At 58.7% G+C, this 27,274-nt stretch overlaps 1 protein-coding gene and 1 long non-coding RNA gene across 4 annotated transcripts in view; both read left to right on the top strand.

Annotated features, from left to right (window-relative positions):
• HS1BP3 (HCLS1 binding protein 3) overlaps nucleotides 1-27,274 on the top strand; it is a 37,928-nt gene that overhangs the window by 157 nt on the left and 10,497 nt on the right. For 2 of the 3 annotated variants that reach the window (XM_045884167.3, XM_045884163.3), the window contains exons 2-6: nucleotides 4,414-4,579; nucleotides 7,896-8,103; nucleotides 10,113-10,332; nucleotides 22,404-22,564; nucleotides 23,402-23,516. In XM_045884167.3, the coding sequence (XP_045740123.1) occupies nucleotides 4,414-4,579; nucleotides 7,896-8,103; nucleotides 10,113-10,332; nucleotides 22,404-22,564; nucleotides 23,402-23,516 (870 nt within the window). Of the gene's footprint in view, nucleotides 1-4,413; nucleotides 4,580-7,895; nucleotides 8,104-10,112; nucleotides 10,333-22,403; nucleotides 22,565-23,401; nucleotides 23,517-24,500; nucleotides 27,264-27,274 lie in introns of those variants that run through there. The other variant, XM_054509610.2, reaches the window with a different exon arrangement.
• Nucleotides 8-2,352, top strand: LOC135361715 (uncharacterized). The gene is made up of 3 exons (XR_010405447.1): nucleotides 8-171; nucleotides 881-949; nucleotides 2,126-2,352. It is a non-coding gene; the product is annotated as an uncharacterized LOC135361715 (long non-coding RNA).

Below are 27,274 nucleotides of genomic sequence, written 5' to 3'. Positions count from 1 at the left end.
TGAGCCAGACCCCCCGTGCCTGGCGCCGCGTCTCGGGTGCGCGCGAACGAGCCGATGCGCCCCCGTCCGAGGACCAGGCGGAGGCGGCTGGCCCCGTGGGCCCGCGGCGCGGCCTCGCCAGCGCCCCGGCGGGTTGCCTGGGGTCGGCCCCTCCACCGCCCTGCAGGAGAGGTGGGCGCATTGAGTGTCCCCGTTTTACAGATGGGGAAAACTGAGGCCCTTAAAAGGGTAACGAACTCGCCCCGGACCCAGTGGAAGGCCGGGATTGGCTGGCCCCGCAGGCGGGCGGAGAGGGGGTCTCCTGTCCCCTTTGCAGACGTGCGTTCATTTCTTTTGAGCCCGAAAATACAGTTTATGGCTCCTTTCAGTGCTCACTGTATGCCAGGCCCAGTGCGCGGCCCTGGGGATGGGGGTGAATCAAAAAAGGCCCGGCCTTGCAGGGGACACGGAATGAACACAAACCTGCGGGGGGGCCAGAAGCTAAGGGGGGGCGGGCAGTAGGTTCAGGTTCCTTGGGAACACAGTGCAAGTGCGGAACCCGACTTCGAGGAGTGGGCGAATGAGGCCACGTCCCTCAGGAAGAGTGGGAGTTAACCAGGCGAAGGCAAGAGAAGAGGTGGCAGCTCCTCAAGGAGGCAGCTCAGGAGAAGTGCAAGTTAGAGGCCTCGGAGGCAGAAGGTGCCGGGTGGGCTCACCCTGACCCAGACCTGGGGGACCTGGTGCAAGATGGATCCTGGGAAGCATGGGATGCACATGCTTTGAGTCTTTCGTAGAGTGACTCACTTAAGGTATTTTCATAGACCCCACTCTCGTTCCCCCTACACAGGATCTTGGTCTAAGATGCCAGTTTATTGCTTAAATGAATGTATGTCTTTCCCAGCCCAACTGTTCTTTTTCCAGCTGTAATCTGAGCGCCCCTGTAACTCCAGGTCTAGAAAAATGTGATTCTGTAAGTAAACCCTGATCCCAGAACCTGCTTGGTGCCCCCTGCATGGCCCAGGGAGGTCACAGGCTGTGTCTTCATAGGCGCAAGAGGTGTACCTGGTGCTCCCTAAGTCACCTCTCCCTGAGCCTGTTTCATTCTCTGCAAAAAGGAGGTTTGAGATTGGAAGGTGTGAGTAGTGCCGGCAGAAGACACCTGTCTCAGCCACACGCAGTGGGGTGTGACTTTGGTGCGGGGAGCTTGGGAAGGGGGTGGGTGGCTTCCCTCCCTGCCCCGATCCTGCAGGGCCTGCCCACGGGCATGGGTGCTGGTGATGAAGGCCCAGGGGGCGGTGCTCACTCCTTCCTACTTGCACCTGCCCACAGGGTGGGTTCAGACGCTCGAGACCAGTCACAGGGCAGGCGCTTCACAGTCAGGCCCCAGCGCAGCTTCCCAGCGTAGCCCCCGCCGCTCATCACCGCGTGCACTCACACCTGCGTTCGTCCAGCAGCTACTGACCTGCTCTGTGCCAAGGACCGGTTCAGATTCTAGGGCACAGCAGTGGACAGAATGAAGCCCATCTCATGGAGCTTTAGTGGGGACAGCTAGACAGGAGGTAGACAGATGATGTGTCAGGGATGATAAATGGTATGAAGGAAAATTCAACAGCAGGGAAAAAGAGATAGGAGTGAGTGCTGTTTTGTCCAGGAGTGTCGTTCTGATAGAGGGGCAGTTGGGCAGATCCTGACTCCCTGAGGGAGAGAGCCATGAGGGTATCTTGAACAAGACCGTACGAGCAGAGAGGACAGCAGAGCCAGTGTCCTAGGGCAGGGGTGAGGGGGGGCGGGGAGGGATGGTGCTTGGGCACCAGCAAGGAGGCCAGCATGGCTGGAGTGGAGTGGGCCTGGGGGAGTGTTGGGTGAGGCAGTGAAGAACTGTGGGTTTGGGAGCAGGGGGACAGTGCGGGGGGGTGGAGGGAGAGAGAGAAGGGGGGAAGGAAGACTTGCAGAAGCGTGCCTTGAGTAGGAGATGGCCTCAGGTAGGAGCCAACCAGTGTGTCCCCGGCGGTGGGGGAGGCTCAGGGATTTCTCCCATTGCTGCCCTTCTTGGTGAAATAAGCAGGGCTGTCGGGAGAACAGGCATTGGGGGTTTATCAGGGGTTTGTTGAGAGAGGCGGCTTAGACTCCATGTCTTGTTGCTCAGCGGATGGTCCCAGGAGCAGCAGAATAGCATCAGCATCACGGGGGAGCTGGCTGGAAATGCAGACTCTCAGGCCCCGGCCCCGACCTGCTGAATCCAGATCTGCCTATTGACAGCTTCCTCAGGTGACTCGGATGCCTGTGAGGTTCGAGAAGCTTGGTCTAAGGCGTAGTTGACCACCCTACGCCCTTGAGCCATGTCATGCCCATAAATAAAGTTTCTGTATCGGCTGTGGCTGCTGCATCTGTTACCTGGAAGAGTTGTCAACTCCTAGTGTGTCCACCGCCGCCCTCCGCCCGCCCCCCCCCCCCCCCCCCCCCGCCGGGCCCGGGGCTTCTGATTCAGTGGCCTGAATTTCCCAGGTGACACCGTTGCAGCGGGGACCACACTTGGAGAAGCCCAGGTCTAGAGCAAGGGAGGGGTGCCAGGCCCAGGCTGCAGCTTGCTGCTTGTGGCCATGAATTCTCTGTGGGACCGGGTGGCATGTCCGAGTGTTTGTCCCCGTCCCGGGCAGCTGCTGGGCCCCGGTACAAAGGAGGCAGAGAACTGGAGAGTTCGGGACGGGGCGGGGGAGCTGGGGCCCGAAGCCGTGGTTCCAGCCGTGGCACCCCAGGGCCTCCCAGCTGAGGAGGCATGACAGGAACAGGAGGGACAGCAGAAGGCAGCGGGCTTGTGGACTGCGGGGCCCGGTGTGGTCAGATGCGGGGTACTGAGAGGGAGAGCGTGAGCCCGGCCGTAGGCCCCCCTCCTCTGCACTTCCGCCCGCCTGTGCTTCGTTGCGGTAATGATCCTGAGTCCTCCCTCCACCCTGCAAGAGGTAGCCCTGGCTCTGGCGTAGCTCTGACCTGCGGAGACCCGGGCAGGTGACTCCCTTGTGTCTCTTTCCCGCTCTTTAAGTGGGTCCCAGCGGTGGTGTCCCCTGTAGGGCTGCCGGAGCAGGAGTGGCTCAGCTGAGGTCCCGAGAGCCTGCAGCAGCGCTGGCCGCCGCGAGGCTCACCTCGAGTGGGCTCTGCGCTCCTGCGCTCGTCACGGGAACATGCGTGCACACCGCGCACTAAGCCAGGAGCAGCCCGGCTCGCTCGGCGCGAGGCCAAGCACGCTCATTCAGTTATTGGGCAAAGGAAAGGAGGGCTGATACCTTAGGTGTGGTGTTCCATCTCACAAAGGTACATCTGGTGTCGCCTGGGCCTCCCTGCATCATCAGCCTGTGGCGGTGTGCTCTGGGTCCCGGGAAAATGCTCGTGTAGGTGCACACTTCACATGCGGGCGTATGGCATTGTCCCTGGTGGGTGACAGACGGCATCCCCATGGTGACTGTGTTGCATGCCTGGTGTGGAGGTGGGAGAAATCCGCGCGGAAGGAGTCCTGGGGGACAGAGTGTCTTTGAGGGATTGGGACCTTAGTCCAGAGAGGGAAAGGGCCTTGCCCTGGTACATTTTTAGCCCAGAAGTGCCCTCCTCCTAGGAGCACCCCTTTACTTGTGTTCTGGAAGTCCTGCCCAGCCCATAGAAGGTTTGACCTTGATGATGAGGGGTCCTGTCCACGTGTATTTGTACACGTGGGTCTGCATTACCCCCTTATAAAGGATGGGGATGCAGTTACCGTATTTTTTTATCACTTCAGGGAGAACGTTTCATGACTTGTTTGCCCCCCATACAACTCAGTACGTTGGTGTAGCATTGACAGATTCTGCGAGAGCTGTGCTGTTTTGCTGAGCACCCTCTCCAAGCCTCATGCAGCAGCCTTCTCAGTGCCTTGCGGGGCCCCGAGGCTAAGGAGGACCCTGCATCCAGGGCCCTGGGCAGGTTCGGTTGTAGCCCCGCTGCCCTCCGGTTCGCTGAAGAGATGCGTGTCTACCCAGGCTCCCAGCGGTGTCTCGTTCTTGCACTACGTGCAGGGAGCCAGGCACGTTCCTTGTCGGGAATAGAGCCCCCAGATGCCATCCCTCCGAATCCTGCAGGGGCTCATGCACCGAGGGTATGGAACACTCCTCCCTGTGGGTGACTTTCCACAAGCCCGTCTCTTCTGCTCCCACTTGTTTTGCTGCTGGGGACGGCCCGGGGTCTGGGAGCAGCCCATAGGCAGGACCCACGCGTGAGGCTTGGGAAGCCAGGCCTCAGGAGAGGCTGGTGTGTGGCGGGGCAGGTGGCCCGAAGCAGTGACCACGAGGACAGCCTGCAGAGTGCCCCCCACCCAGGCCTGCAGGATCCTCCTGAGGTCCTATCTGCGTGTCACTCGAGAGGCCTGCTGACTTAAACCTGAGCTTCCTTTGCCTTCTCTCCCTTTGGCAGGCGAGTGCAGAATGTCCACACGGGCCTCGACTTGACCGTGCCCCAGCACCAGGAGGTGCGGGGCAAGATGATGTCAGGCCACGTGGAGTACCAGATCCTGGTGGTTACCCGGCTGGCTGCGTTCAAGTCAGCTAAGCACAGGCCCGAGGATGTCGTCCAGTTCTTGGTGAGCTGGGGGCTCTGCCAGGATGTTCCTGGGGGGGCCCAGGGGGCAGGGGGCCAGGCGCACAGACGCACCTGCCACCACGGTGTGAGCAGCATCAGGGAGCGGGCGCTTCTCTAGCCAGCACTGGGGCACAGGGGCCCCCCGGCAGAGGGTACAGCCTAAGCGGAGGCTAGCCGTGGGGGTCGCGTGCGGGGAACTGCATGCAGTGGAGCATCATCCTGAAGGAAGCGGGAGACAACGGGCAGAGTCCGGGTCATGGAGGGCGTGTAGGGAGCCTGACTTGCCTTGCAGCCAAAGAGGAGTTTTAAGTAGGAGAGTGACTCACTGGCCCATCCGGTGGGGAGTGGAGTTGGGTTGGAAGGAACCGGGCAGGGGTAGGGGGCCCAGCGACCAGGCCAGTGATGCTCCAGGGGAGGGCTGGAGGCAGGCCAGCAGTGGTTGGTGTGAGGGGACACAGAGGGTTGTAAAATATCTCCACGGTAACATGCATATCATCTGCTGACTGACCATGTGCACCAGCGGAAGTAAGGAGCGGAGGGGCAGGTCTTGGGGCGGGGGGGCTGTGTAGAGTATAAAGTGTCTGTCTGATGGACACAGGAGGACGAATCCATGAGGCTAGAGCCAGGGACCTGTCAGGCCTAGGAGGCAGGTGTGGGAGGCGTCAGCTTGGAGGTGATGTTGAAAGTCTGGGAGTGGATGAGGTTGCCCAGAGAATGGACGTTCAGGGCGGAGGGAAGGGCTTAGGAGGGAACCCCAGAGACGGTCGCGGAGAGGGAGGAGCCTCTGAGGCCTTCGTGGAGTCACAGGAGCTGAGGGAAGAGAGAGCTTTGAAATAAAGGTAAGATGAACCAGAGCCCTGTGGTCTAGATGGGATCAGTAGCTACAGGTTTGCACGCGGTTCGTTCTGAATCTCCTGGCAGCCAAGACAGGAAGGGAAACAGTGAGTGACCCTGCTCCGGTGCCCTAGGAGCAGAGACGTCACCTTCTCAGAGATAAAAATGCATGGCATGGGTCTTTCTTTGAGGGAGATTTAACACATGGGAAGCATCTAAAGGACATGTCTTTCATGTGCTACTTTGACTTTGGGTGAGAATCAAGGTCTAATGTTAGGTGGTGGTTCTGGTTCTGCTTGGCCCCGAGTGGTGGGGTTTGCAGCTCCTGACAATCTGGCCCGACCCCCTGTGGAGCTCCACACACGCCCGTTTTCGGGGACGGGAACAGAAGAGCATATCTGAGGTCACGTCTCCGGGCATAACAGAGAGGCAGCATTCGGGGAGCCCCGAGGAGCATCCAGGCAAGCCTGTTTGTGCTGTGCCGACGGCCAGCCTCACGTGTGACGACAGCTTGACCCCTCCATGCATCACACCAGTGCCGCTTTCTTCTGACCAGTAACACCCACGCCCTGCGAAGGGTGCGTGTGCATGGCCTGGGTGGCCGTTCCTGCAGTGCTTCTCAGACATTTTGAACCACCTGTGAGGGCAGAGGAGAATGCATTTACCACCACCACCGCCCCCCCATGAAATCTGGGGATGTAACCCAAAGCCAGAAAGTCTCTGAAGTTTCATGATTTAGCTTTAAAAAAAAAAAGCATATTGCATTCTATTCCTGAAAAGGATACACATGCTTTAACATAAAAATGAATTTAATTGCTAATCAGAAAGTAAAACCAGTCCCGGAAAGGGGCACTGGGTATGCCTGCCGATTAGCGGACTCCCCGTGCGCTGCTGCCGTCTGCCCTGCACGTGGACTCGCCAGACACACGGGAGCTCCCATCCTCCGCACTCCCTGCCCCTCTCAGCCTCTTGCTGCAGTTCAGGTAGCTACTTGAAAAGCCCTGGCTTTGGAACACTGATGAATGTGGGTCCTGGATGGGGTGACACCTCTGACTTAAAACTTCCTGGCCCCTCGCACGGTCAGTGCTCTGGAAACTCGAAGCTTCCATGACCACGGTCCCGGTGGGTCCGTGGGCTGGGCCAGTGTGGAGCTGTCGGGCCAGCAGAGGGCGCTCAACCCTCAGGGTCAGAGCTTCCCGGATGGAGCCTGCCTGGAGTCACCTGTTCTCAGGACCGCGGGGGCGGGGCTTGGAGCCTGCATCCCTTGTGTGAAGGGATCCTCTTACCTTTCCTTGAGGGCTGTTCTCAGGAAAGCTCCAGAGCCAGGCTCTTGTGTTGACAACTGCAGGCTACAGTCCCCTGTCCCAGGTGACTCCCCAGTGTGTGGGGGGTGGGGGTGCTGGGGATCTAAATTCCACCCAGCCACCTGCCAGCATCTGAACCCCGCACAGGCTGGGGGTTCTGGGGAGAGTTCTAGTTGGCCAGGGTGCATGCTCTGACACCACCGTGCCCCAGGGTTCCCGGGTCTCGTCCATCAGCCACAGGCATTTCCAGCATTGGCCTGGGAGTAGGAGTGGGACTATCCTTGTTTGTATGCTCCGTGCTCCCTCAGAGTCTCGCACAAGGGGAGAGCACAGAGTCCAAGACAAGGGAGGATGCTAGGCGGCTGGTGGGGTGTGTGGCTGGGAGCTGAGAGCCCACCTTGGGTTACATCCGCAGCGATGCCTCGACCCTGCCACGCTTCAGGCTGCTCACGCCACGTGAGGCCCGGGCGGTGTGGGGCAGAGACCATGCTGGGGTGGCCTCACACAGAGTGGACTCAGCCGGAGACGGGGTGCTGTCTCAGGGTGACTCAGATGGCCTGAGACGCCCTTCCTGCCTGCTTCCCTGAGGTCCCAGGGTGCGGGGAGCGGGGGTGGGGTGGGGGGAGTCCTGGCTGACAGCAGCACCGAAAACAACCTTGCCATATGTGGTTCTTCTCCACATGAGCACTGTAAGGACCGTCCCCACCAGAAGGCTGATGCTCCTGCAGGGGAGAATGATCCAGAGATCCGTGCTGAGAAGAGGTGATTCCTGTTGTTGTAGGAAGATGACCTAACAGCTGGCCAGACCATGAGGTCCCCCCACTAATGTGCTGCAGGCCCGGAATGGAAGCAGGCATGGTCACCTGTGGGCCAGGCCGGGGTCCCTGTGTCACAGGTCTTTACCTGGACCTGTGACAGGGGAATCCACCATGATTATATCTCCCCTTTGGCTACTAAGACTTTCATAATTTAGCCTAGCACGGATTAGGGGGTGTTGGGAATGGAGCCCCAGGCAGGGGGATGGGTGGAGGGTCAGAGGGAACGAGGCATGCCCAAAGCACCTGTCTGTCCTGGGGCAGCTGTCCTGGGGACCGTCTCTCCAAACAGGCCGGCCTCTGCGCTGTCTGGGCAGGGTGAGGGGGAGAATATTCGGGAAGCCTCATGCTCCTCTCATTCCAGGTCTCCAAAAAGTACAGTGAGATCGAGGAGTTCTACCAGAAACTGAGCAGTCGTTACTCCACGTCCAGCCTTCCCCCGCTCCCCAAGAAGGTCCTGTTCGTTGGGGAGTCCGACATCCGGGAAAGAAGAGCCGTGTTCAATGAGATTCTGCGCTGTGTCTCGAAGGACGCCGAGTTGGCAGGAAGCCCAGAGCTGCTAGAATTCTTAGGTACCTGAGGCTCTGTCCCTAACCTCTGAGGCCTTTGTTGGCCCAGAACCAGGCCTCACTCCCCTGGCTGGGCCAGAGCGGGCCTACCGCTGCCGGCAGGAGGACGCTGCCTGCCTGGGTGCTGGACAGGGCTCACACGGGGCCTTCTCTGTGGTCTGACCCCACCCGTGCCCCTCCTGGCCACCCCCAGAGTGCCCCAACCCATACGCACCCGCCCCCCACGTTGCCTCCTGCCAGCCAGGCCTGCAGACCGGGCCCCCGGGGACAACCCCCCAGTGTCCAGGCCTGCACAGAGGCCCCAAGGCAGATGAAGTGCTTATGTGCCCCTGGGCGGGGAGGGGTCTCCTCGGGAGGTGCTGGGCTCTCCCCCCTGACTTTCTCCCTTCTTTGGACCACTCTGTTTAACTTTTCTTCCCAATGACTGCCGTCTCTAAGCGTCACAAGACAGATAGGAGTTTTTCAGAAGACAACAGCAAATAAACCAAAAAATTTTTTAAAGGGGTGAGGAAGAAAAAAAGCAAAGCCAGTGAATGCACAGAGGTGGGGGCAGAGCCCTGGCTACTTGTCTCCTTTTCCAGCCCCTCCCCTGCACCTGTGGGCCCCGAGTTGTTTGCTACGAGATCACAACCTGCTTGCCCCCCAGTGGGCTGTGTTGCCTGTGATATGGGGGCTCCCGCTGATCCATAACTGTGAGAAACTCCAGATCTCCTGGCCCCTCTGTTACAGAGAAGCAAGATACAGTGGTTTGACTCTCTTAGGCTTTCTGTGCCTCCGTTTCCTTATCTGTAAAGTAGAGGCATGAACAGGATCTCTCACGTGGATTTTTACAATAGTTCAATGAGTCCATACCTGTGAAATGCTTTTTACACAATGCCTGTTACACGGAATTGAAATTTTGAGTGGTATTTTCACATTTGTCCTAATAACAAAGCATAATATAAGGCAATGTATGATTACTGCCTAGATTTATATAACGCAGTAACACATATTACTTTGACGTATGTGTTAATATCTTGTTCCCAGGCATACTATAGGTCCCTTATCTAAGGGTGGTTGTTTTTTTTTTTTTTTTTTAATAGGAACTGCTTTCAGGGGCCCCTGGGTGGCTCAGTCGGTTAAGCGGCTGCCTTTGGCTCAGGTCATGATCCCAGGGTCCTGGGATCGAGCCCCGCATCGGGCTCCCTGCTCAGCGGGAGGCCTGCTTCTCCCTCTCCCACTCCCCCTACTTGTGTTCCCTCTCTCGCTGTCTCTCTCTGTCAAATAAATAAAATCTTAAAAAAAAAAAAAAAAAATAGGAACTGCTTTCAAAGATCTTCTACCCAGTAACTATCTGGATAGAGGTGAACAAGTAGTCTAAACCCACATTTCTCAGTCCATCTGTGGGGAAGGACTAGATTCGTATTCCCAATCTGTCACGGACAGATACTTTCACAAATACGAAATCACATGTCTAGATGTCGTGACAGTGCCAAGCTGCTATGGATGTTTCCAGATGCTTGCTCTCCCTTTCTGTGCTTACCGCATCATGGATATCCATCTGGGGGCCATGCTTTGAGAAGTGCTGATGTAAGCCACTTTGTATGGAGCCATTACAGTTCATTCTGGAATCTTCCATGAGCTCACTGTGCACCCATTGGGTTCATAGTCTAAGCGCCCAGACCCTTGGAGCCAGTCTTCATCCGTGGCTGGATTGCCAGAGCTCCCTGATATGCCCCACAGATGTAAGCTGGCCGGCTTTTTTGCCCTTAGCCAGTGGACGTAGGCTCGGCTCTTGCCCTGCTACCAGCTGGTTCCAAGCTCGCACCTATAACCACTCCACTCCAGGCTTCACTACAGGCTCGAGGCTTGGAACCCCGGCTGCCCCCTGTGCACCCAGACCCGGCACCCTGTCCCAGGACGCTGCGGGAGGCCCGCAGCTCAGGTCCCAGCACAGGAGCTTGGGTGCACGGCAGCGCTGCCTCGTCCCCTGGTTGTGGACGTCAGGGGCCCTCCTCCATCTCCTTCGACAGGCACCAGATCCCCAGGGGCTGCGGACCTCACCAGCAGAGATGTCTCTGTCCTGGATGCACACAGCCAGGCCCAGGATGATGGGGAGGCTTTTGACTTCTTCGAGCAACAGGACCGAGTGGAGGCTGAGGGTCTGCCCATCCCAGGCCAGAAGGGCGAGGATGCAAGAAACTCCTCCGAGGAGGAAGAGGAGGAGGCACTGGACCCTCTGGGCATCATGCGGTAGGTCTCCATGTCCTGGATAGGGCCTCCTTCTGGCCTGCTCCAGGCTCTCTGGTGAGGGCTCCTCTCTCCCTCCGTCCCTCCCTCCGTCCCGGGCATCTGAGAAAACCTGTTTCCCTGGGTCATCACTCCCTGTGGCCTGGTGTGCTCGGGCGGGGCTCAGATGTTACCTTCTCCTCCCTGGCCACAGAGCAGGCCCCTGGTCCCCAGTTCTGTACGGAGTCCTGGCAGGGCTGCCCACCCCCGACAGCTCAGCAGCCCAGGAGCCCTGGGCTCTCCACGCAGCTCATCACTGATGGCCTGGGGCTGGTGGCCCGTGATCGAAGCCCCCTAGGCCCCGTGTCACTGTTCTTAAAGCAGGGCTGTTGACCTGGGCCCTGCCTTCCGACAAGGCAGTTGTAAGGCCCATGAATCACATGAGTGGAAGGGACTGATAACCTGGAAGGTGCCCGCTGTGTGTGATGAAGAAGGTAGAGTGAGCCGCAGGCCCCCTGGCCACTCAGCTGAGTTCTCTTTACATGCACATACATGCACACAGGTGTGTGCACACAGGTACAGTGGGGAAGTAGAGGTAAGCCAGGTATGGTCTCAGCGGTCCCTCGGTGTCCTGGTGCTCTGCCGCCTTCCCCTTTCCTGATCCCCTGACTGCCTTCCCTAGTCAGTGCACTGCTCCCAAGCTCCCGCTGGACGACCACCCTGTGCTGGGGCAGCATGAGACCAGAGAGACATCTGCTCCCAAGGCCCGTCCAGTGGGCACAAGCTGAGGTGCTGGGGCGGGACCTCCCAGACAGACAGACTCAGCCACCCCATGGCCCTTACCACTTCTGGGCCCAAACGTGCAAGAACAGGCGGGAACCAGTGTTTCTGAGCACTTCCTACACGCTGAGCTTGGTACTCTGCACTTCATGTACTCGGTCTCCTTGACACCCTGCCTGCAAGGAGATGTTGTTATCCCATTCTACAGATTAAAGAAACTGAAGCCTGCAGAGGCCGAGTGCCCTGCCCGAGGTCAGGCAGCTGGTAAATAATAGTCCTGGGATTCCAGTCTAGCTCAGGGTCCTGGACACTGCTTGGCCTTGATCCTGGCTCTGCCATTTACCAGCAGTATGTCTCTGGCAATTTACCCCTTGTCTTCAGTTTTCTGCAGTGAATAGGGTCATGGTAGCATTGCTTTGTAGGGCTCTTGTGGAGACTGAGTTACAATGAATGCTAGCGCTCACTCTTCTCACGGCCGCAGCTTGCTGCCCCACCTCCTCCGCCGAATCAGATCGCAGACCTGGGGTGACAGTCCTTCTGCCCTGATGAGAGATCGAAGTGCAGTCAACAGACGAGAGAGGCCCGTCTCCAGAAATCAGGGAGGGGCAAGTTCAGTGTAAAGGACGTGAAAATCACAGTCCCGGAGCTCTGCCCACCATCCTCCAGCTTTCCTATCCTAGGGGAGTCGGGGGGCATGTGAGGCTGGGGACACGCAGGAGGAGGTATGGCTGCAGGGCTGCCCTATGACCAGCCTAGAGAGGACAAGGATTCACACTCAGGGAAGATCCGGCGCTGCAGGACACCCGGGCCCAGAGCCGCAAGTCGTGCAGCCCCTGATGCCCCGAGTCAGGTCCCCCGCCCTCCGCAGCCGCCCTGACCTGGACGGGGGGTGAGCAGCCCTGGGGGTGAGGCAGCGAGGTTGTGCGGGGAGACCTCTGTGGTAGCCTCTTCTTATCGGCCTTACACGGCCTGCAGGCCCTTCTTGGGCTTTATTTTGGTTGGGAGGAGGCTGTGTTTGAACTCAGGCTCTCTGTTGTTCTGAGTAACCACACGTAAAGCCAGACCGAGAAGGACTTCAGTGGTTTGCGCCAGCCTTTGGCTGAGGGTCATGCTTAGCAAAGCGGCTCCTTTTTTGGGTAGGAAAATGCTCTTTGGGGTTGGCAAGGGCCGCCTTGAATTTCCTACTTATTCCGGTAGCAGATTGTCGAGGGATGTGTCAGCCGTCTGGGACCACCTGCCCCCCAGCACTGTCGCCAGTCCCAGGAAAACATAGCACCTAAAAGGGACCCCAGAGGGGCGCCTGGGTGGCTCAGTCATTAAGCGTCTGCCTTCGGCTCAGGTCATGATCCCAGAGTTGTGGGATCGAGCCCTGCATCGGGCTCCCTGCTCAGTGGGAAGCCTGCTTCTCCCTCTCCCACTCCCCTGCTTGTGTTCCCTCTCTCGCTGTGTCTCTCTCTGTCAAATAAATAAATAAAATCTTTTAAAAAAATAAAAATAAAATAAAAGGGACCCCAGAGGCTTAAGACCTTCTGCTGGTTTCCCCTGTAAGGGCTGGTGTGACATTAGTCAGTACTGCTGCCCTCATCGGGGAGAATAACACCTAAGGTTTCTGAGAGCTTATTAAATGCCAGGGACCGATTCCCATTCCTGGGACGAGACATTTCTGTCTCTGCTTTTTTTTTTAAGAGGTCATGACACACCACATGGCTCTCGGGACCTGTGTGGGTTTGGTGTGGAAAATGGTGCTCTAGGAGCCGCAGTGGTATCAGGCTCATGGTGTGTGTGGGTGGGGGGTGTGTGGAAGCTGAAGTTTGGGGACAGGTCGCTCCTGCAAATTCATGCAGCCCCAAATGGCAGGTCACGACTCGGCGGCGTCACCCTGACTGCCCTTTGATTCCAGTCACTCTGCAGTGTGGGAGGTGGGCAGAGCCCTGGGATTATCCCCCTTTCACAGATGGGGACGTTGAGGACAGTTGAGCAGGGACTTGGTGGAGCCTTGCAGGTGGCAGCCCCCCCACCCGTGTCCTCTCCTGGGGCACCCAGATGGGCCTGTTGACTCTTTTTTTTTTTTTTAAGATTTTATTTATTTATTTGAGAGAGAGAATGAGAGAGAGAGAGAGCACATGAGAGGGGGGAGGGTCAGAGGAAGAAGCAGACTCCCTGCCGAGCAGGGAACCCGATGCGGGACTTGATCCAGGGACTCCAGGATCATGACCTGAGCCGAAGGCAGTCGCTCAACCAACTGAGCCGCCCAGGCGCCCTGGGCCTGTTGACTCTTGAACAGGCTGCCCACCCTGGCTGTTAGTGGGGAGTGGGGAGCATTGTGGTTTTCGCAGGAGACGTGGGCATTGCATGCATATTTCTCCGCCCCCCCCAGGGCCCTCAGTTGCCCTGCAGATGCGGCACCCCGCTGCCCCAGCTGAGCGCCCCGCCCCCGCCAGCAAGCGCCCATCTGGGCCTGGCTTTCTGGAGCGGACTCGGTTCCAGGGCGCGGGCGTCCGTCCGTCCTTCCTGCCGTGGGCCCGGCGGGGCGCTGTTGCCCTACCACAAGGCTGCTGGAAGGGGGGGCCGGCCAGCACAGAGCCCCGTGCTGGGACTGGCCTGGCTTTTCTTTGTCTCTTAAACCTGGTGTTGATTAGGGGCAAAGGCAAGTTGCTGCCCAGTGCAGAGCGCCCTGAGGCAGAAGGAGCCTTCGGCCGGCCCGTCCTGGCCCTGCTGCTCCCCTGTCCGCAGGATTGGGAGCAGCTCCGTGCTGGGGTGACCCACGGACTGCACGCAGAGCGCACATGCCTCTTGCGCTGGCTCTTCTCTCCGCGTCCTCCCTCGGTCCCCTCCTGTCCCGCGGAGTTTTCGGGTTTTGCTCTCTGTTTTCGAGACTTCGCACGTCTGAGAAAGATGAAGTTCTACCAGAATAGTTCTGCCTTCTGCCGGAAATACCCTGTTAGGAACATCTTTAATCGTAACTTGAATAATACACGATTGGTAACAGAAAATCTGAAAACACAGTGAAAAGGCCTTTCGCCCTGAAGGAATACGCTCTGGATGTACGTTTCTCGTAACCCCAAATGGGGCTGCGTGGTGTGCGCCATTCCATAATTTGCTTATTTTCAGCTTATATACTGGGTCTTTCCAGATCAGTAAGTAGACTTCTACGTTCTTAACTTCGTGCTAGTCCACAGGGTCGATGCGTTCTAAGTGGCATTGTCAGGCGCCTGCCTGGGGGCATTCAGGTGTTTTCTGAAGGTTTTTGCTATTACAGGCAGTGAGGAACTTTATTGTGTTTGGAGCTTTTCTCCCCAGATAACTGCCCTAGAGCCAGTTCCTGGAAGCTTTGGCCTGGGGGCCTTGGTTGTGCCCCTCCAGTGAAGGATTCTTTAGGGACTTAATCCCTCTCTTTTGGGAAGGCCTCTCTGCTTTTGCAAACCCTGCGTACTTGCGAGACCGCTGCCTCCCACCCCTTCCTCTGGTGCCCAGGGAGCACCCCCCCCCAATCCAACCCCCAGTCCGGGAGGATCCTCAGCACCCCGAGGGACAGGCTAGTTCCTACATGGACATGCCTTCCCTCGAGGCTGGACTTCCCGCTCTCTGCTCACAGAAGGGGGGCCACCACCCAGTGTCCTGTGCATGGCCTCCAGCGGGGAAGCTGGACCTTTTTTTGGAGTGTGAATCATGTATTTTGTCACAATTGTTTATAAAAATGTTGCTTTATCTTCACAAAAGAATCATACGCATTTTAGTATAAAAATGTCTTACTGCCTACGTTTAGATAAAATCACTGCTCTGGGATGACCCTGTGGTTTTGAAGACCTCCCGGCACACTGCCAGGTACCCCCAGACTTGCTCCTGTTGGAGATTTATTGATTTCTGCCCCAGCTTTATTGAGAACTAATCAGCATATAGCACTGTGTGAGTTTAAGGTGTACGGTGTGACTTAATACGCGTATATGTTGCGAAGCAGTGACCCCAATAAGGTTAGTTGCCAAGTCCATCAGTCGCCACACAGAACTACTATTTCTGAGATTTGGAAGCAAGATGTCCCCCAGGTGGGCCACGGCGGGGTGTGCAGGTGGTCTCAGCCGCACCTGGGGAGATGCACAGCCGCGGCTTCTCGGCCGCCTCGCTCGCGGGCTTGGACGCCTTTGGTGTTCTGGCCCCCGCCGAGGGTAGCAGGCCCGCTGGGAACCCTGCAGCACCCTGGAGTGCATGAGAGGCCCCCTTGGACTGGGGCTCCCGGGAGTTCTTTAGTGATTCATGGGGAAATTCACACTTGAGGAGCCCCAGAAACCAAAGTTGCTGAAAGCCTGGGATATGGCAGGAGGGCAATGAGGCAGGAGCAGCAGGTTCACTGGCCGCGGGGCTTCCAGGAGGGTGGGCTCAGGGGTTCTTGGGGGCCCCCCTTCCACCTGCCATCTGCCAGGAGCGGTTCTCTGGGTCACAGGAGGGCCAGGAGCCAGGGCTGGCGGGCCTTGTCGTGTACCTCTGCGGACAGCACTCAGCCCTGGCCTGGCCTGGGACCAAAATCAATGAGGAATGCAGGGGGCACGGTGACAGACGTCCTGCTGGTCACCACCACATCCCTCATTCGGGCGGCAGCACGTGCTCTACTGACTGGATCTCCCCATCCATGTTAGCGCACAAAGACTGGCCTGGATGAACGGTGTGGCGGTGCTTTCTACTTTGTTTCTTTTTTTAAGGTGATCGTTTGAAGATTTATTTCTTTATTTGTCAGAGAGAGAGAGCACAAGCAGGGGGAGCGGCAGAGGGAGAGGGAGAAGCAGGTTTCCCCCGAGGAAGGAGCCCGATGTGGGACTCGATCCCAGGACCCTGGGATCATGGCCTGAGCCGAAGGCAGATGCTTAACCGACTGAGCCACCCAGGCATCCGTTTTCCACTTTTTAAATCCAGTAGTAAAAATTTCAGTGCGGGAGAAATTCCTACAGAGCCCCAGTGTGTATCAATCAGCCTGAGGGAGAATTGGCCCGGTTGGGACAGGAGTAGAGACTGGATGTCTGCCCCCTCGGCCTCAGCTCACCTCCCCGTGGCCCTGAGTGGCTCCGTGGAAGGCCGAGGCCCTTCGAGCATGGTCTGAAAGCCCCTGGGAAAGCTGGGTGTGCGGTCAGCCCAGAGCAGAATTAGAGGCAGGCAGTCCCAGGTTCAAATCCCGGAGGGCACTGGGCACGTCGTTGAACATCTTAGCGCCTCAGTTTCTCTCTTTAAAAATGAAAGACAAAGTCCAGCCCCAGTGGTAGAAGGATACAGTGAGACGTAGTATAGGAAATTCCCTTTGTGTGTTGTTATCGCTACTTCAGCTTTGCTCTGAGGAAGCCCTGGGCTGTTTGAAGTAAAGGCAGCCTTCCCATTTCCTGTGGTGGAATGCGGCTCCCAGCGCCCAGTACAAGCTGTGGGACTTGGCTGCAGCCAGGGGGCAGGGCCGCCTCCCGCAGCCTGGCTCCCCAGCAGCCGGCTTGATTGGCTCTCCCTCATGGGATTGAAGGGACAGTCCCTGGGGATTGGACTCTTGGGAGGTCATACCTGCCATCCCCCTGCCTCAGGCTGCCCCCAAGGAAGAGCATTAGAATGACAGACAGAGCCTTTCACCTGAGGGACTGGAGGGCAAATCCAGTGTCTTCGTGGTTATTACTCGGGAACCTGCCCAAGATCACCCAGTCACGCACCCAGTCACGCACCGTGGGGCTCTGGGCAGGACCTTGCCTGTTCCCTCCAGGCTAAGACCCCTTTCGGGCCAGCATGCCAGTTTCCCAGCCCTCGTCCATGTGTTCTCTGGGGTGGGTGATGGGGATGATGGGTTTTTGCAATCGCAGGGACTGCCAGGCCTCAGGGGTCACGTGAGCATTTGGAGTGTCACCGGGGATGTGGGAAGAAACCAAGACGGCCCAAGTGAGAAACAGGCAGAGGCCCTGATTGAGAGCTGGCCATAGCAAGGAAGGGGTCAGCCGCCAGACCTGCATTTAGCGGAGACTCGGAGGCAGGCTGGGAGTAGGAACGATTCCTAGTGGGACAGAGAAGGCTCGGGTATGCCCCAGCTGGAGGCTGGTGGCGAGGGAGGCTGCCGCCTGGAGGTGGGGCGTCCTGCACGCCCTGCGATCGGTTGGGGGAGCATATTTGGCCTGCTCTGGCTGGTCCTATGAAGAGGGAAACCAGGGTAAAGATTAGGGTAGCTGGCAGTTATCGATCAAGCCCTGGCCATCGCGGGCCCTAGCCGCAGAGCTGTGGTTTGATTTCCTGGGCTGGTTGCTGCAGGGTGTGGGACTCAGGTCAGTCTGACCTCTGCTCTGCCCATTTGTATACTCGGTCTCTCGGGGCACTTCGGGTGCGGCCAGAGCTGGGTCCTTGCTTTCCAGCAGTGGGGGGCGGACCCCCTGCACCCAGAGCAGCCTGGTTCAGTGGTGGTGCAGGTGTGTGCTAGGTGAGGGGCAGGGTTTGGCCCCCGTGCAGAGAAGAAATGTCAGCACGCACAAGCTGAGAGGGCAGGGGCATCGTGAGGGCCTGGTCAGTGAGCCCTCAGTTGAGGCTCAGTGGCCTGGGGAGTCAGGCTCCGGCTGTTGAGAAAGATCCTTGAGTGTGACCCTGGGGCTACAGCAAATGATGGGTGTTTACCAGGCAGGCCTTGTTTATTTAGGGCCCAGAATAAAGTCGAGGGGCGGAAACATGATGTGAACCTTGTCAGCATCAGGCTCCCACTGTGCCCTTTGCCAGTCTGCATGTGGGCTCCAGCTTCCAGAGCATTCCTTACTCCCATGCAAGAGCTAAGGGAACAGACCCAGAGAAGTGAATGACTGGCCTGAGGTCACATGTGGATTCCCTGGCATTCCCCCTCCAGGGCTGCTTACCCGGAACAGAAAGGCCAGACTCTTCCCCAGGCCCTTTGGGCTGTGCCCCGACTTCCCCTCAGACTCTCCTCCCCCGTGTGCCTGCTGCCCGGCTCTTGGCCACTTGGCGCTTCCCACCTTGGCCTTTGTGCCGGGCCGGTCTCTGCCTGGAGCGCCGCTTTCCCGACTCTGCTCAGCCCCCGTCCAGCGCTTCCCCGAAGCTCCCGTCTGGGGAGGCTGGCCCAGCTCCTGGGGCGGCTGCCTGTCCTCCATGAGCCGCACCACGCTGATGACCGGGTCATCGTGGAGGCCCCGAGGCCTGGTGCTACTACAAATAGCATTGTCCCGGAATACATTTCACAAAAGTTCATTTATGGGCACTCTGAAGATTTTCCCTCAGTGAAAAAGAAACTGAATTTAAAATTTTAAAATGAAAAATACTTTATTGGAAAGCACGAACATTGTATGATTGGAAAGGAGGTTGACTTCTGTATTTGGTTAAACATCACCCTGGCTTGGAAGGTAAGTCGTGCTGTCTGTGAGTCTTGGCTTCAGAAGGATCCAGCACCTTCTGTTTCGTCCAGGAGATGCTCCCGCAACTCAAGTGACACAGGTCCTGGGCAGCTGGGGCCCCTCGGTGGTCAGCCAGGGGGGCAGGTGCATCTGGGAACACGGACACAGACCCCCTGGGTGGCTGGAGGGGAGGCTGCCGTCGTTTGTCCGTCACTGTCGCCACAACTCCCTGAGCCCCGTGAGCAGGGCTGCTCCTTGGACTGTCGGAGCTGTTGGCCTCGCTGGGCCGCCACCCTCCAGTTTGCTCTGCCCGCATGATGTGGCCCGCCCTGGACCACTGTCTGCCATCAGGCACACAAAGCAGGAGAGCTGGACCTGCATGCTACAGGGACTTGCATCCACACGCCTGCTCCCACCCCCCTCCCCTCATGCCACCTGTGCCGGGCCCGAGCCTGCCCAGGTTCAGGTGACCTCCTTCCTGCTTACCAGGAGGTCTGTCCACCGCTCACTTCTCTGTTCCGTGCCCCGTTGCCCTAGCCCTGGTGACAAGAGTCTAATCCTGTTGGCCCGCCCTTCGCCGAAGGGAGAAGAGAAGCATCCTTTATCGTGGTGCAGCGGCGGGTGGCAGATGGGCACGGCAGAGTTGGGCGGCGCAACCCACAGACAGTGGGCAGGAGTAGAGCAGGGACGGGGCTGGTGGGGGCGGGCAGGGCTGCAGCCCGTGTATGCAGCCTGAGTCCTCGTTCATGCAGTCTGTGAATGAGGGGAAGAAACTGGGCTTGGACACACCTTACCCAGGACACGCCTGACCTCTCCCTGAGGCCAGAAGTCTGGCATCATTCTAGACACGCCCCTTCTGCTCACTGATCACTTCACAGTCCAAATGTTCTAGGAGCTCTTTTGCCTTCTGACGTTCCCCCTGACCCTGTCTCCCTGTCTCCCCGTCACACTGCAGTGCTCCCCCAGGCCAGGCCCTCATCATTTCTCCATGGACCGTGAGCCAAGCTTCCCTGGGGGCCCGGTTCCTGATCATGCCCAAACCATGCCCCTGGCAGGACCCCACAGATGAGGGGCTCACTTCCTCTGCCTGAGTCCATGTCTGTTTCGCTTTGCCTTCTCCAGGAAGCCCTAGGGCTGGGTTGGATCCTTCCCCTGTGCTCCGCGTATTCCGGAACTGTTTCCCTGTGTGGTCATGACGGGTTTATGGGCCTCTGAGTCTCAGCTGTGAGCGTCTGGGGACACTGCTGAGCCCGGAGGTGCGCGTGGGAGGTGCTTCGTGAGTGCTGGGTCACAGAGGGCATTCGGAGTGAACGCACCTGCTGCGTACAGAGTGGCTGAGGGCGGGTGAGGAGACCAGCTTCGGAGGAGCGAAGCCTTCCAGGTACCGTCTCTGTCTCCGATTGGTGCTGGAAACCCCGTCTTCATGCCCTTTCCACTCTTCCTGGAGGAGCAGGTGGAGATCAGTCTGGACAAGAGATGTACTATCATCTGTGTCCATCTGTCTGTTCATTTGTCTGTCCTTCCCTTTTTCCCCTCCTTCCTTCCTTCCTTTCATCCCTCCATCCTTCTTTCATCCAGTATCTATTGAGCGTCTGCTCTGGACCAGGCACGCTCTCGCGTCCCAGAGACTAAAGATCGGGGGCCGACCAGAGCAGGACCCTGGGGCTTTGAGCTGTCAGTGCTCCATATTTCCTGCCTGTTCTTTGTGTCCCCTGGAGACGGTCAGGGAGAGTTGGGGACGGAGGATGGCCTGGGTGGATGGGGTAGAGTACAGATGGTGCCCGACAGAACGGCCCCACGAGCCATAGATTCGCTTTATGTCAGTTCAAGACAATGAAAGATCGGAAATGTCTCTGGGGAGAAAAACAAGATCATTCATCCAATTTGAGAGGAAAATTCACATAGCAGGAAAGTCTGGCCTAACCTGTGTCCTCAGAACCAGAAGTAGGTGTAAGAAGGGAAATCACTGAGATCTCTGAAGCTTCTCCAGACAGAATTCATCACGTTTGTTCTCTCACTTCCTTTGTTCTCCAGACAGTTTCCTCCTTTCCGTCCTCTGATTTCTGGTCCGTGGGAAGTCTCTGGCCCCCTGCTCCAGGGCGCCAGGTGAGGGCTGGCTGTTGGGTGACTGAGGGCAGCAGTGGGGCAGAACCCACAGGCCCCGGGCTGGGCCAGGGGCTCCAGATTCCTCGGAGAGTCCAACACAGCTTCCTGGGCCGGCCCTGGGGTTCTGACCCCGTAGCTCTCAGCTAGGGCCGTCTCTGGCTGGCCTGCCTCGAGGGGCATGGCCTGTCATTGGTACCCACTTCCCAGGGGTCATGAAGGCGAACTGGCTCGGCCTGATCTGTGAAACTAAAAGCAGGTGTCCCTGTCGGAGCAGGCTACCTTGGGCCCTTCAGGGTGTGTGAGGTGGCATGGCTGACGTTTCTGGAAAGCACTCGCTGTGAGGAGGGAGAAGGCCTGGCTCCTTCCACCTTGCCCAGCACCACAAGCAGGGCCCGGGGGGTGGCAGCAAAGCAGAGGCGTGTCCCTAGGGGTCTGTGCCCTGAGCCTGTCTGGCTTGTGCCCAGGATGGAGGAAGCAGGGACGGGGCACTTGGGACTTCCAGGCACAACCTTGCCACTGAGCCTCTGCTCTCCATCTCGTCTTCGAAATGTGTAGGCCCGAGCCTGTTGTCCTCACCCCATCCTGCATCTCCTCCCTGCTATGGGGACAATTCAAGGGGACAAGAGCACAGGACCGTGAGTGGGGCCTCGGCCCTGAGTGCATAGGTGTGCTCCATCCTGGAGGTGTGACCCAGCAGCAGGTGCCTTTCCAGCTCCCGTAGCTTCTCCCATCTCAGCTGAGCCTGAGATTCTACCGGAAGTCTGCAGCCAGACGTGGGAATGGTCGCCTCTGAGCACCCTGCCCTCCAGCACCCAGGGCCGCCTGCCGTTCTATCCATCTGCCGCTGGTTGGTCGGTGCCATCGAGGAGGGCAGGGCTTCTGCGTGCAGTTTCCCGCATTGTGTTGCCAACAGGCGCTCAGACGGTGACCTCTGTCCAGCGGATCTGCCTGCCAGGGAGACAGGCATACCAGAAATCCTGTTTCCAGTAAAAAGCGTATTTTCACTATTTGCGGGAACCTTATAATGGCTAATTTTGGCATCCACAGCAGGGATTGGATCGCTGTGTTAAAGTAAAACAAGGTTTGTTTATTTATTCGCGATGTGATTTATGTATGCAGACCTGCAGGGTTCGAGTCCGTAAAGGCTTCCATGCGCTCTGTGTCACCACCACCCGGGGCAGGAAAGGAAGCAGTCCCATGGCCCAGAAGCCTCCGTCGTGCCCTCTCCCAGTTTTCCGAAGCACCATCTGGTCCAAGGCAGGACTTTGGCCAGTGGATGAATGAGACATCAAGGGACCTTGGTGGGGGTGACAGAGCCAGTGGGGCTCTGAGTAGCCAGAGAGGTTTCCTGAAGGAGGTGGGGTTCGCTCAGTGGGACTGAAGTGTTTGCTGGAGTGACGGAGGTTTCACTTCTCGAGGCTGCTTTCTGCTGGTCCCTGGGTACCACCTGTTCCCAGCCTCAGACTACGTCCACCCCCCTTTCCAAGTGGCTGTGAAGTGACTGAGCCTGGCCCTGGGAGCACGAGGGGCCGTTGGCCCCTACAGTGTCCAGAAGGAGAGCAGCTTCTCTGCCCGGTGCTCATGCGGGCAGGCCTGAGTCCTGGCTGGCCCTTCCGGGCGGGGAGCTGTCCGGCAGTCATCTGGTTCGTTCAGACATTCCCCTGCTCCTCCCGCACACCCTGACGGGGCACAGGGCTCAGCCGCTTCTGCCAGCAGGGCCTCACACCTCAGGGCACCTGAAAGTTCCTTCTTCACACAAGCTCAGGCTCACCTCGCCTGCGCGGCGGCTCTGACCAGGCCACCTGCGCCAGCCGGCCGGGCTCTCATGAAAAGTCCTAACCTTGAGCTGTGTCTGTGATTCCGTAGCTCTAAGAAGTCCAAGAAACGCCCTGAAGTGGCTGTGAAGCCTAAACCCTCACCCCGACTCACCATTTTTGATGAGGAGGTGGACCCTGATGAGGGGCTCTTCGGCCCAAGCACGAAGCTCTCCCCGCAGCGCCCCGCAGAGGACCTGCCCCTCCAGGACCGTAAGTAGAGCCTCCAGGCATTTCCTTCACTCTGGGTGTCCGCTCAGTGACCCAACCAGCCTTTTGTAAGTGGTTTTGGACCTGCCCATGTGAGCACAGTGGAAATCTTCTCCTTGTCCTGTTTCGACGTGGTACACACTCAGGTTATGGAGATTGTCTGCTGGAGAAATCTAGTCTTGCACTTTGTGTCCCCATAGCCTGGAACATTCCAGGGCTGTATGTTTATTCTGATCATCCCAGGGAAGAGGAGGTGGCATCTTTGTCATTCCAGTGGCCAGATGTGGGCACTGTCTGGGAAGGAGATGCAACCACCCAGGTGTGCTGGGGCCCTGTACGATTTGGATTCTAATGAGAGAGTTTGTGTGACCTGAATAAACCCCACTGGAGGGTCCTGTGCAGAGTCGGAAAGGGGAAAGCCGAGCAGCCTTGGGACTTCCGTACATGTCCCTGGGTCTGACCTTTTGTCACCCCACCTGGGTCCTCATTCAGGATGGACAGATGCTGTCCCCCATTAATCCAGCCAGCACTTGGTGACCACCCAATGAGGGCCAGACTCTGCTGAGCCTGAGAACACACCGATGAGACAGACACAGTCCTGGCCTCACGGCTCTGAGGACATGTCCTGACAATTTCAGCGTCACCTTTGAGTGCTGTCCCTTGCCCTCTTTCCCCACCTGGGCCTCTTCCTCGGGTTCTCTGTGCTCAGCCTTTTCCCTTGCCCACTGTCTCCAGGCTGGGCCAGGAGGCTGGGCGAGGCTGTCTCCACCTGTACCCCCTTGGCAGCTGAGGACGGGCCAGGACGTCCTCTGGACCATTCTGCTCCTTCCTTCCCCACAGCCCTGAAGTTGTTTGAAGATCCTGACCTCGGCGGTGCAGTCCCTCTGGGTGACCCCTTACTGCTGCCTGCCGCCAGTGAGAGTGGAGGGCCCATGTCCCACGCGGAGCTGTTCAGGTACCACCTGTCCCTTTCGGTGCTTCTCCGCCAGCCCTGAGAGTAGCCTAGATAGAGCCAGGGACCTATCCCTGTGTGGGAGCGTCTCCCAGCTTCGGCCTCCAAGGGAGGCCATCTTGGCCCCTCCGAGGCAGGAGCCTGTGGGTCGGCTCTGACCAGGAGGCAGTGGGGGGGCCTGGGGTGGGGGTGGGCCACAGCCCCACGCAGCCCTGCAGGTTCCAGAAAGAACTTCATGAATACAAGTCTTTTCCTTTCCATGTTCACACTTTTATAGTTTATGTGAAGAATAATTAAATTATATAATTGCAAGAGCAAGTATAATTGGCATAAGTGGGTTTGGGAACAACTAAGATGGGTTCTTGGTAGCAAAGTGCAGATGTGCCGGACCGCGGCCAGTCCCGGCAGGGTCCCAGCGCGGGCTGGAGAAGGGAGTGTGAGGCGTAGTCTGTTCCGCAGAGGTGGGTGGACAATGCCAGCGCCTATTCAGAGCACTTGCCGTGGTCTGTGTGCTAGACTCCACATGCGGCCCGATTTCATCCTCACAACGGCCCCCCACCTAGGCTCGATCTCTGTTTTAGAGAGCAGAGTGTGGGAGAGGTAACTGGTCCAAGGCCACGGCTCCCCCAACTGGAGGACAGGACACCGGCCTGTGTCCTGTCCTCCGTGCTCCTTCCAGGACTCTCGAAGCACTTAGAGGAGAGGAGGCTGGGAGATCTGCCTCCCGCCCCGGGCCGGCAGCGCTCCCCAGGCTTTGGCATGTGCCGGCTGCGCTCTCCGCGTGCTTGGGACTGTGCGTCTCCGTTGCATCATCCGTGCCCCCAGAACGCAGCCTTGCTCAGCGGTGTACGGGAGGCCGAGCTGTGTCTTTCCAGGAACGGTTACGTGGTGCCGAGAGGCTGTCATCTGCGCCCTCGTTAGCAGCCTCGGCTGTTAGGCAGCCCTGTCAGTGCCCGGGTCACAGCGAACGCTGTCTCGTCTTTACAGCTCCCCGTGGTCCCTGGCGTCTCTTCACTGTCATCTGTGTCCTCGGCCCTGACCGCCCCGGCAGGCTGGGAGAAGCTGGGGCGGTGCTGTCTTGAGAGGAGAGACTGAGGCACGGGGAAGCAGACTCAGCCGTGAGGAGGGCGGCAGGGCCCCTCTGAGTGCGCCCTGCCCGGGGAGGCTCCGCCATCTCCAGGACTCCATGCGTCCCAGGGAGGCCATTCCCCAGGGACTGCGCTGGCACAGTTCCTTCTGAGTCTGACACCAGCGCCTCCCGACCCGCGTTCTGCAGAACTCCGGTGTCGCCTTCAAGGGGGTTCTGTGGCCGGATGGCTGGGGCAATACCAGTGTTCAGCAGGACTCTGAGGGCATGAGTGGGAAGCAGCGTGGGGTACTGCACGTTCCCGTTGGTCTCGGGGACCCTCTCCCTTTGGCGTGCCTCTTGGCATCCCCCAGAGCCCTCTGGGGGTTACTGGAGAACGGGTGTCCGTGGCCCTGCCTTCACTCTGCCACACAGCTGGTGATAAAGAATTCGCGTTCGGAGAGCGGGAGCCGGGTTCTATTCGCCTTTGTGCTGGCCCTGTGACTCTCCGGGCAGCGATCGGGGTTCCTTGTGATAAAAAAGCTTCCTGATGCTCATTCATTCACCGATGCTGTCACGCGTCTGTTCATGCCATCGTGGCCATCAGTGAGCCTGAAGCCCCCCAGAGCACTGTGCCCAGCAGGTGCTGGAGTCTGACAATCCTCAGCTCCCTCTTGCTGAGCAGCCAGGCCAGTGGGTGGCCTGTCCCCTGCAGGGGCCTGGGGAGGGGGAGTGGGGCTGGGGTCTTTGGAGCTCCCCACAGCCTCTCCTTGGGAGCCGGACCTTGCGTTAGTGGGACCCAATTCCAGCCGTGACTCAGGGTGCCTGGGTACAAATAGAGCACGTGGGAAGGGGTGACCCGCCACCACCTATACCCCGAGTGTGACTGCCCCCCACCACCACCTCAGCAGCTTCTGGTGAGTTCCCAGCAGTGTTTGCCCCAGCTGTATAAATCCTGGACGCTGACATGGGCTGTTAGCTGCTGGTCTGTTTCCCTACGGGCCCCTGCGTGCAGATAATTCAGTGCCCCCCAAGCTTTCCCTGGGCTCCAGCTCCAGTGGAGGATGCAGGAGGAGCCAGCACCTGCCGTGGGGAGCTCAGGGAAGAGCTGCTGCTTGGGGGTGCTGGTCAGGAGCAGCCCATGCTGGGTTACACTTGGGGGGATTGCCGCAAGCCCAAGACAGCTACCTCTCTTCGGAGGCCTGGCTTGGGCCGGGCCCTCTCGGTCTGGACTGGAAGGACATCTCTGCCATCCGCAGAGGCTCTGACTTCTGCTTTTGGGGTCTCTGCCCCGCCGCAGGCGGTGACCCGGAGCTCCTCTGGCAGCTGGTACTTGGCAGGCAGGGTGGTGCTGGGCACGCCACGCCCAAACAGGCCTCTTCCTAGGCCGGCCCATGTCTGAGCTGGATCCCATTGACAGATGGGGAGACTGAGGACCAGGAAAGGAGCGTGATGAAGCGGACCCAAGGCCGCTGGTGAAAGCGTAGCGGGAGAGAAACGGAGCTGCACTCTGGGCTCGGTGCTGTGCTTCCGGGCCCACGGCGGCTCTGCAGCCCTTGCTGGGTGATGCCGCCGTTACCGTCTCGCGGTTGGGGACACTGGGGTCTTCTGCCTCCGGCACCTGAACCCTCCTCCCCTGTCCCCATGCAGCCTACCGAGATGCCCTTAGACACCTTGCCCAGGTGTGGGCAGCACTTGTGTGGATGTCTCTGCTGGTCGCTGGTTTAGGAAGCACGTGAAGGGCCAGGAATCCTCTTTTAAGAATTCAAAAATTGGCCCTAGGATCTCAAAGGGAATTTTCCGTGTGACTCTGTGAAAGCCCCTATGATAGTGTTACCAGACTCCCCCCTGCCCCCATCCCTGGGTCTCCTTCTGTCTCCTGGTTCCAGACCAAATGGAGTTCTTCCGCCAGGAACTGGCAGGAGGGGCTCCTCAGGCAAAGAGGGCAGAGCTGGGCTGTGGTCTGCTTTGCTCAACCGCCGTCCGGTACCTGGGGCGGGTCCTGTGTGACCGTCCCCCTGCTGTGGGCTTTAGTCCCACCGCACGGTGGGCTCTCAGGTCCGGGACCATGGCTCCGCTCTTGGCGGGCTCTGTCTAGCACCCGGGTGGCCCACAGTGGGCACCGTGGATGGGCAGCCCCACCCCACCATGGTCAGATCCCCTCATTTAGTCTTTCTCGGGCTGAACTTGGTCCAGATGAGGGCTCAGCTTCTGAAGTCAGACGCCCTAGTCCTGACTCAGGCAGCCTCACACGCGGTCATCTCGCGGGCAGCTCGGCCTGGGGCTTGAGCCTGCACGTCTGCAGGGTGGACAGCAGCTGTACCCCCAAAGGGTTTGGGGATAAAACAAGATACTGTGTCTGGGCTGCTTGGCACGGAGCGGGAGCTCTGCATCCAGCAGCTGTTACTCTTACTTCTTGAGAGGTTGAAGGACAAGTCCCCTAAAGGGCCATCGTCTAGAGGGGGACCACGTGAAAAGCAGAGCCCTCCAGAGGCTGCCGAGGGGCCGGTTCTGCTCCCCCTGTGCTGTGGGGCTGTGGGGCAGGCAAAGCCTGTCCCCCAGTTCCTCCCTGGGGGCAGGCTGGCAGAAAGGAGAGGTTGGGGCACGGCCTGTCGTGCTCCCCAGAGTGGGGTGCCGTTGCCTCGGGGCCTTGCTCCCTTTGCGGGGCGGTCATATTCAGAGCTTCCCTTCCCCT

Source organism: Mirounga angustirostris, unplaced genomic scaffold, assembly GCF_029215605.1.
Source record: "Mirounga angustirostris isolate CCGP_5_RB_7025 unplaced genomic scaffold, mMirAng1.0.hap1 SCAF_10, whole genome shotgun sequence".
Lineage (NCBI taxonomy): Eukaryota > Metazoa > Chordata > Mammalia > Carnivora > Phocidae > Mirounga > Mirounga angustirostris.
The sequence above is the reverse complement of the archived record's forward strand: the minus strand, read 5'-3'. Positions and strand labels throughout refer to the sequence as shown.